The 9525-nt window shown below is 62.0% G+C and overlaps 1 protein-coding gene across 1 annotated transcript; it reads left to right on the top strand.

Annotated features, from left to right (window-relative positions):
* Nucleotides 1-2813: 2813 nt before the first annotated feature.
* ATP4B (ATPase H+/K+ transporting subunit beta) lies at nucleotides 2814-7790 on the top strand. The gene is made up of 7 exons (XM_027973907.2): nucleotides 2814-2948; nucleotides 3439-3567; nucleotides 4463-4576; nucleotides 4678-4877; nucleotides 5561-5617; nucleotides 6729-6827; nucleotides 7244-7790. Exons 1-7 carry the CDS (start codon nucleotides 2837-2839, stop codon nucleotides 7403-7405), a joined length of 873 nt encoding a protein of 290 aa, XP_027829708.1. The 5' UTR covers nucleotides 2814-2836; the 3' UTR covers nucleotides 7406-7790.
* The last annotated feature ends 1735 nt before the right edge of the window (nucleotides 7791-9525 follow it).

Below are 9525 nucleotides of genomic sequence, written 5' to 3'. Positions count from 1 at the left end.
GTGTTAAGACAGCATATCAGTTTGGGGAGCATGGACATCTGTGTAGAGTCTTGCAACCTGTGAGCACACTGTGTGTCTGCATCCGTGTAGATTTCTGTCTCACGGTCACTTTGTGGTCTTCAGTACAAAAGCCCTGTACACGCTCTGCTAGATGAACACCTGATCAGCCCTGGGACTTCTTTGGAAGGAACGATGCTGAAGCTGAAACGCCAGTACTTTGGCCACCTCATGCGAAGAGTTGACTCATTGGAAAAGACGCTGATGCTGGGAGGGATTGGGGGCAGGAGGAGAAGGGGACGACAGAGGATGAGATGGCTGAGTGGCATCACGGACTCGATGGACGTGAGTCTGAGTGAACTCCGGGAGATGGTGATGGACAGGGAGGCCTGGCGTGCTGCGATTCATGGGGTCGCAAAGAGTCGGACACGACTGAGCAACTGAGCTGAACTGAACTGGACTGAAGTCCTTTTTGTTTTGAGCAGTTGCTTTCTGGAGTTGCACGTGTGTGTCTTTGAAATCCAGAAGTTCGATTGCCGTGTGGCAGGGGTGGGGTGCCTTGTTAGCAGTTCTCTCCGCTTCTTGGATCTGAAGGCTCACTCCTCACCCCCCTTTATTCTGCCCTTGCAGGACCCCAACGACTCGGGCGTCAGTCTTTACCAAACCTGGGCACCGAGCTCAGCACAATTTTTTCTGGCTCTAGTTTCTCTCTATTTGTTCAAACCTGGAAACTTCTATTTTTTTTCTTCCAAGTCACTGATCCTTTCCCCTCTCCCCTCCCCTCTGCTGAGGAATACATTCTTTGAGCTTTTTAGTCTGGCTTCTGTATTTTTTAATCTAGAATTTCCATTTGGTTCTTCTTTGTATCTTTGGTTTCTTTCCTTAAACTCCCTGCTTCTGTTTCCCATTTGTTCACGCATGTTCACAGATGCTCAATGAAGCACCTTCACTGCGGCAGCTTGACAGCCTGTCGATGACACCAGCCTTTGTCACCCCAGTCTTGACACCTATTGACGCTCCTGTTTCGATCCCTTTTGAGGTCTTCCCAGGTCTTGCTCTGATCAGTGGTCATCCACTGGGCATCTTCCTCCCATCTAGCGCTTCAGTTTCCTCTGACTCCTCGGGCCCCCGAGCAGGAGCGGAGGGGTGGATCCTGCTCCTTACGGCCCCTAGGTGGGAACCTGGGGTGAGCCCCCACGGTCTGGGGTGCACCCTTTTCGGAGGTCATCTGCTCAAGTGGTCCCGCAGGCATGCTGGGCAGGAAGCTGCCCTCTCCCAGTGCCCACCCCCAACCATGGACACATGTCCCGAGAAGGTCGTTGAGACAGCACGTCTGCAGCTCAGCACACACGTTCATGCTGTGGGAATTCAGAGCCTGAGCATGAGGGTTCAGCCCCAGACTAAGCCCCGGGCGTCTGCACTGTGCAGGCCAGGGCTGCAGTCTGCGTCTGGCAGTTGCTGCCCTGCACCTTGAGCCTCCTCGCCTGGGGTCCCAGCTCTACCGGCGTGGACAGTGAGACCAAAGCCCAAGGCCACACTCTGCGTTTCTACTGCCCTGAAGTTCCAAAGCCGTGACCGGGAACAGAGTGCAGGAGAGCGCCCATTAAGAAACCCAAGAAATTGTGAGTCCAAGCTAAAATGCTACACTTTATCATTTTGAATGATAAATGAATTTTTATCATTTTGCTGACAAACTCTAAATCACCCTGAAGAAAATGGCATAATGCCTGGAGGGTTTTTCATAGTTCTCACCCTGGAAGAAACCTTCCTATCTGACCCTGTGGGTCCCTCAGAGGGAGCAGGACAGTGGGCGGCTGCACAGCTAGAGCTGCGGGCGATCCCCGTCAACCCAGCCAGTTCTGACGGGTCTGTGAAGGGGCCTGCGGTCCACCACCCCTGCCTGCTGTGGCCTCATCGTAGAGGAGGGCGCCGCATCCCTGGGCGGTGTCCGCTCCCCGGGGAGCCAAGGTCGCGGCCCTGGCTACTTAGCAGCCAAGGCTCCTTGGTTCGACCACACACCACAGGCGTCTGGGGGGTGGTCCAGACACTCAGGCCACCCGCAGGTCAGCCCGCTCAGAAACTCAGGGCTGGGACCAGTGTCAGAGGCCGCCAAGGCTCCCCAGACCACACGGATGTGGCTCCGGGCGGCGTGTCCACTGCCCAGATATGGCTGTGGTCCTGCAGCCGCAGTCGAGGCCCCCGGGAGCCCCCGGCCCACTGGGCCCAACCGGGTCAGAACCTGCCTTTGAACAGCACGCCCGGGGTCCGGCGTCGCTGAGTGAAAAGCACGTCTCGCTGTAGGGCAGTGGGCCCCTGTGTGGCTTTCAGGGCAGCACGTGAGGTCACCCAAGCTGCGCTCGAGTGTCGGGACCCCTGAGCCCCCAGGCCACCTCCCAGGGCGCCGGTGAGCTTGGCTCTCCAGCAGCAGCAGTGACAGGGACAGGAGCCCCCAGCTCCCGCCCCTCCGGGGCCCCGCCGTCAACCTCAGGCTCCTGCCCCTTCAGCTCGAGCCTCTCGGCCACGGCTGGGCGCCGGGTACAGGCCTGGCCTCGCCGACCTGCTTTCCTGCCGGCCCCTCCCAAGCGCCTGCTGGTCTCCTTGCTTGCTTGTTATCAGAGCAGATAAAGTTCCCGCCAAGGGCACTAGTGAGGAGGGGCTGGTGGTGAGGGCGCTGCCCCGACATGCCCAGGGAGGCGGTGGAGGGCACCTTAATGGCAGGGCCGATAACACCTGCCGGGGCCTCCCTCAGCTGGGCGCCGCGGTGCCCTTGGGCTCCGAGGAGGAGACCTTAAAAGCCGGGTGTGCGGCCTCCCTGCAGCCCCAGCAGCCGCGGTCAGCGATGGCGGCGCTGCAGGAGAAAAAGTCATGTGGGCAGCGGATGGAGGAGTTCCAGCGCTACTGCTGGAACCCGGACACCGGGCAGATGCTGGGCCGCACGCTGTCCCGCTGGGGTGCGTGCAGGGCCCGGGAGAGGGCAGGTGCTGGGCCTCACGCTGTCCCGCTGGGGTGCGTGCAGGGCCCGGGAGAGGGCAGATGCTGGGCCGCACGCTGTCCCGCTGGGGTGCGTGCAGGGCCCGGGAGAGGGCAGGGGCCGCCCCGCGGCTGCCAGGGGCTGGTGGGTCCAGGGTCCAGACCAAGCCCCCCCAGCCTCCCGTCCCCGCCAGCTGACCCCAAAGGTCTGCCCAGGCCCTGACACCCCTGACCCCAGGTACCAGAGAGTAGAGGGCAGCTGAGGACGGGCCCCAGAGGCTCAGCCCTGGGTTTCAGAGCAGCGGGTTTAAAGCTAGGTTCCCAAAACTGCAATCTTTAAGAAGAATTTTAAGTGAAGGGGCGCGGGGTTATTGGGGTGAGCATGTTCTGGGAGCAGGTGAGTGCCCACCCGAGAGGTGAGCTGGGCGCGCGTGCCCGGTGCCCGAGCTCCTGACCCGCCTCTGCCTGCAGTGTGGATCAGCCTGTACTACGTGGCCTTCTACGTGGTCATGACGGGCGTCTTCGCCCTCTGCATCTATGTGCTCATGTGCACCGTCGACCCCTACACGCCTGACTACCAGGACCAGCTCAAGTCGCCAGGTAACCTGCGGCGGGCCCGGCTCCGTCCAGCCCTGGGGAGGCTGCGGAGACACAGGCACCAGGGGACCAGGAGGCAGGGGGCGGGCATCCAGCACCGAGGCCGCTCTCCCGGGGGATCCTCGCCTCCTCGCCGGCAGGAGGCCAGCAGACCCAGGGCTGGGGTCTTGTCTAAGGGGGGCGGCCGCTTGCCGTGTGACAGACCTGTGTCACTGCCCAAACAAGGGGAAGCGCTGGGGAGACGCGCGGGCCGGGGACAGGAGGGCAGCCCCTCTGAAGCCTGGGGACAGCATCTGGACCAAGACCTCCACACGCAGCCCGCTGACCGGGGCTGAGGGCAGATAGCAAAACAGAGACAGGCGGGAAGGGTGCGGAAGGAAGCTCAGCTTTTCCAGCCCAGCGACTTGGTGTTTGTCAACCCTGCGTCCTTAGTGCCTCCCGAGGAAAATAATCCAAGACCACCCAAGAGCAGTGCTGGGCTGTGCCTGGAGGCGGCGGGCCCGCCACCCTGAGCATCGTCCACTAATCCTCATGACCGCTGGGGTCAATCTTTACAACCAACAAACGGATCAAACGTGGAGGATCTCAGTGCCATCTCAGAACAGGACGTAGTAGACTGGCGCTTGAAACCACACCCAAACCCGCAGGCTGGCAGGCAGGGTGAGGGGCGGGCCTCTTGCAGAGGGAGCCCCGGGGCCTACCCAGGCTCGTGCACCTGAGCGGGCCCCTAGCTACTGTGCAGTGTCCCGGGCCTTCCTGGGCACACCGGGGGGGAGGGCGGGGGCCTTCGAAGCCCTGGCCCCAGCATACTGGGCGCTGCGCCCGCTAGGGCAGGCCAGCGGCACCTCACACGGCCTGAACGTGCAGCCAGGCCCCAGGCATTGCGTCCTCTCTCCAGGGGTGACCTTGAGGCCGGACACCTACGGGGACAAAGGCCTGGACATCTCCTACAACGTGTCTGACAACAGGACCTGGACAGGGCTCACACAGGCCTTGCGGCACTTCCTGGCGGGTAAGGGGGGACCCGGGCCCCGGTCTCCACTCTCCTTTCCTGAGGAGCTGGGTGGGGGGCCGGCTGCTGCTCGGGCAGGACCACAGGTGCGTCCCCCCCAGGGTACTCGCCTGCAGCCCAGGAGGACAACATCAACTGCACGTCCGAGAGGTACTTCTTCCAGGAGCGCTTTCTGGCCCCGAACCACACCAAGTTTTCCTGCAAGTTCACGGCGGACATGCTGCAGAACTGCTCCGGCCAGCCCGACCCCACCTTCGGTTTCGCAGAGGGAAAGCCGTGCTTCATTATCAAGATGAACAGGGTGAGTGTGGGGGCAGAAGGGAGAAGGGCCCCTGCCCTCCGCCCCTCCAGGCCCCAGGCTGGCTGGGGAGCCTGCAGCCCCTCACCTGGAAGCGCCCATCCGGACTCCACACCTGCTTGACTGGTGAGCCACGGAACCCAGGGCAGTCCTGTGCATAGGGCAGCTGGGAAAAGCCAGGCGGTCAGCGTGGGGAGGGCGCCTGGGAACCCACCGGGGCCAGGCGCCGAGGGACGGACTGAGAGGACCCAGCAAAGCTCTGGAGGCTGCCCACAATGGACGGGGACCCAGGGGGCGCGGGATCAGGCAGGGGTGATGCTGTTCACTTTCCTCTCTGAGAGGCGGCGGAGGGCATAGACCTGTGCCCTGCACTCAGCCCAGTCCAGCCAGGGTCTGTTCCCTGGTGGGCAGGCAGAGCAGGAAGGCCGGGATCCCCGTGAGTGAGGCAGGTGCTACCCTGGGCCCAGAGGGGCCTAGGGGCCGGGACTTTCAGAGGCGGAGCCAGGCGGGGTGGGGAGGCGCAGGGGGGCGGATGCCACAGCTTGAGCTCCTCTGACCGTCCAGCTCTGCCGCTCGGCAGCCAAGACCACAGGCTTGAAGCAGGAGGGGGCACACCTGCTGAGTCCTCAGAGCAGGACCCCTAGGTACCCCCCCAGCCCCCTGCACTCACAGCCGCTCCCTTGCAGATCGTCAAGTTTCTTCCCGGCAACAGCACGGCCCCCAGGGTGGACTGTGCCTTCCTGGTGAGTGACCCACGGGCATGGCCGTCCTGTTTGGGCTGGGAACCCCTCGGGAAACCCTGATCAGGTTTCCCCTAAAAAGATCTCAGGGGTCGCCTAATAAACCAGGTGCGCGGGTGGCAGGAACCTTCACGCTAAGTGGTTTTTATCACAGGGATGAAAACCCAGTAAGAAAAAACAGCACTTTGTTTTGCTTCAAAAAAGCGTCTGAGACAGCGTATCCCCAACACACTTCAGGATGTCTGTGGCAATTTGGGAAACCCAACTCGCTTCCACCACCCTCTTTTGTCCTTTTGTTTGCTTATTTACAAAATGATGCTGATTAACACCAGCGCCATTGATGAACAGTGTGAGTTTACGTGCTGCCAAGAGTTGCCATTAATTTAGTCCAGTTTTCCTCAAAATGCATTTTTAAGTACCACATGGATAAAACTCAGTTTGTCTTCACTGAGTGCTTTCTGCAGTTCACTCTGTCGCGCCTGGGCCCGGGCTCTTTGCTGTCTGCAGGGGCCCCAGGGCGATCGCACACTCTGTGCCGCCCCCCAGCCGCACCCCAGGGTGACCGCACACCCTGGTGCCACCCCCTGGCTGCCCCACCAGGGCGACTGCACTCTGGTGCCACCCCCCCCGGCCGCAGGGTGCATCCTGCCCCAGCTTCCCGTTTCCAGCTTCCCTGACGGCACATGTGTAGGCTGACTTGACGTTTTAACAGACACCAAAGTGCCCCTTCCTGCTCTCGGACGGGCCGTTCGCGGACACCGACGGTGGACGAGGGCAGCCCCAGCAGCAGGCGGGCCACGCGCCTCGGGGGCTGCCAGCCCCACACACTCGGCCCCGTCACCCCTTTTATCCTAAGCGGGTTTAATCTGGAAGGTGCGGCTTCGGTAAGTCACCGGCGTCTTATGAACTAACCAGTTACACCAGGAAAGGCTTCCCGGTCGACGACACAGGCTAGACCTGGTTCACGCCACCTGCTCGTGCGGTCAGCTGCTCTGCACACGTGCACACACACGAACACCCGTGCACACGTGAGACACACACGCAGAGCAGGCACGGAGACGCGCGCGTGCGCACGCCCGGTCCGGCCGTTCTCGCAGCAGCTTCTCGCCCGCAGGACCGGCCCCGGGGCGCCCCGGCTCTGCAGGTGGCGTACTTCCCGCCCAGCGGCTCCTACAGCCTCCACTACTTCCCCTACTACGGGAAGAAGGCCCAGGTACGTGGGCCCCGGGCCCGACAGCAGCCGCTGCTCACGAAGGGGCGGCTGGAGACGCTTGCCTGTGAGAGGCAGCCAGGCTGCACTCGGCCCACCCTAACCGCTCAACCTCCGGGGGTCTCCCAAGCCCACGTCCTCACCCAAAATTGACATCAAATCTCATTTTTACCTTCCAAGGGCCTTCTTAGACAACTGCATATCCACGTAAAATCATTTCCCCCAAAGCTCTGTGCTGCCTAATTTTTATCAGGTGTAGCTCGACGTCGCATTTGTCACGGGTCCGTCCCTCTGGGCCGGGTCTCCTCATTTCTAAGCAGGAGACGTCTGTAACTCAGTGAGAGCCCCGCCTCTGTGCTGGGCACCCAGCCACGCGCCCAGCCGCCCTCTCATGAGGACCCTAACCGGCGTCTCTTCAGCCCCACTACAGCAACCCGCTGGTGGCCGCGAAGCTCCTCAATGTCCCCAAGAACAAGGAGGTGGTTGTCGTGTGCAAGATCCTGGCAGAGCATGTGACCTTCGACAACCCCCATGACCCCTACGAGGGGAAGGTGGAGTTCAAGCTGAAGATCCAGAAGTAGCGGGGCCCGGGCTGGCCCTCAGGAACAGGGCGACCCCAACGCCTCCTCCAAGGGAAGCCAGCACCAGGGCAGCTCAGCACCAGACAGCCCCGTGCCAGGCTCACACCATCAAGATCCCATCAGACCTCTTACCTTTCAGGCAGATTTGTAGTTTCAAGAAACAGGCCCACACGGGGACCATAAGGCGGCGGCTGCACAGCTAAGACGTGGGAGGACGCACCTCGGCCGCGTGGCCCGACCACTCTCGCTGTAACTTACTGTTCCTATACGTGGCTATGAACACCAGGAAGCTGCCTTAGGATTTCAGGCATTCTGGACTCCGGCTTTAAAAAATACAACTCCTAAACTGTAAAAGTCAAGTTTATTAAATTTCACTCTTAATCTACGTAAGAGAGTCACGTCTTTCCTGATGATGGGGAGAGTTAACTGAAAAAATGGAATGAACTAAAATCTATTTAGTTAACTTAAAAAGAATTAACTAAAATTAACTAAAAAGTCCTCTTTCTATAAACGCTTTCAACTGCAAGTCGGGTAAGTTGCGTTTCAGCATGGGAGGGGCTGCCCCAGCGACGGGGCCGGGATGCAGGGTGTGGCCGCGTGGTGGAGCCTGGACCCCAGAGGTGGCCGTCCTCCCAGCACAGTCTCCCCTCCAACCTCCAGGGCGGGGGTCTCCAGCCCCAGCCCATTCAGGAGCCCCCAGAAACAGAACATTCTGTCCCAACGACATATCTGCTATTATTATCTGTCACCCAGAGCCCCCAGAGGAAGCCCCAAGGAGCCAGGGGACAGGGGCCCTGGGCTGCGGACGTCCTCCCTGCTGACCCCACGGTGGCAACTCTGAGCCACCTGGGAAATGTCAGGTCAGGGACCAGGCCATCTTGGGGACGCCACGACACACGGGAGGTCAGAAGTCAGGGGTATAGTCGCCCCAGAAATGACTCCAAGGTCTTGATGGGGCCCGTGGGGTCCACACACAGTAGGCAGCCTGCTCAGGTTCCCCCTACAGACCCCAGAAGGCGGGGCTGCTGACCTAGTTCAGTGGGGGGGATCGGTCCAGCTGCTGAGGGGATGTCGCTGCCAGGGGCAGGGAGGGGAGTACACGGCCTCAGGACTAGCTCCAGCCGGCCACAAGGCGCCCGTGGACAGGCGGGCTGGACCTGCCTGTCAAGTTGCTGCTGAATACACAGGCTGACCAGCCCCTGGGGTAGGGGAGGCCGGGCTCCGGGGTCAGAGGTCAGAGGCCTGGGTTCAAGCCTGGCTGCTTCTCCCGCCAGGCCTCGCGCCAACATCAGCGAGGCCTCAGGTGGCCACTGGGGCCTCGCAGGAGCTCGTGGACACCCCCCGGGGACCGCCGCTGCAGTACCACCAGAGTCAGGGCTTGGCCCGAGCTGCCCCAGGCTGTCCTGTCTGCAGAACTCAGGAGTCACTAGCTTATAACTGTGACCACCCCAAGAGGGCACAGGCCACCACCGCGGGGACACAGGGCAGCAGGGGGCCGGTGCAGAAGCAGCCCTGAGGTGCGGCGCCCCAGGGTGACCGGGCTGAGCCGAGTGCCAGCGAGGAAGCGCGCTGAGGCGAGGATGCCAGCGCCTCACCCTTGCCCACGCTCCCCCCCGGGCCACAGACCCTCAGCCCCTGCCCCCCGTGTGTCAGCCCCGCAGTGCCAGGACGAGCAGGAGCGCCACACTGGGGACGCAGCTGCAGCTGTGCTGGGCCTGTCTGCACCCGCGGGCCCACCCTCAGCCACACGCGGCCCGCCTCCCCTGCACACGGCCCGCCTCCCCTGCACACGGCCTCCACTCACCCACACGCGGCCTGCCTCACCCACACGCGGCCTGTCCTTGTCCACTCGTGACTGTCCCTCACCCACGTGACCTGTCCTTGCCCACTCGTGGCCCGCCTCACACACTCATGACTGTCCCTCGCCCACTCATGGCCCGTCCTTGCCCACTCATGATTGTCCCTCATCCACTCATGACCCATCCTCACCCACTCATGGCCCGTCCTCACCCACACGTGACCCGCCTCACCCACACGCGGCCCACCTCACCCACACGTGACACGCCTCACCCACACGCGGCCCGCCTCCCCTGCACACGGCCTCCACTCACCCACACACG

This window comes from Ovis aries, chromosome 10, assembly GCF_016772045.2.
Source record: "Ovis aries strain OAR_USU_Benz2616 breed Rambouillet chromosome 10, ARS-UI_Ramb_v3.0, whole genome shotgun sequence".
In the NCBI taxonomy this organism is placed as follows: domain Eukaryota; kingdom Metazoa; phylum Chordata; class Mammalia; order Artiodactyla; family Bovidae; genus Ovis; species Ovis aries.
This window is presented reverse-complemented; position numbering and strand designations above follow the sequence as displayed.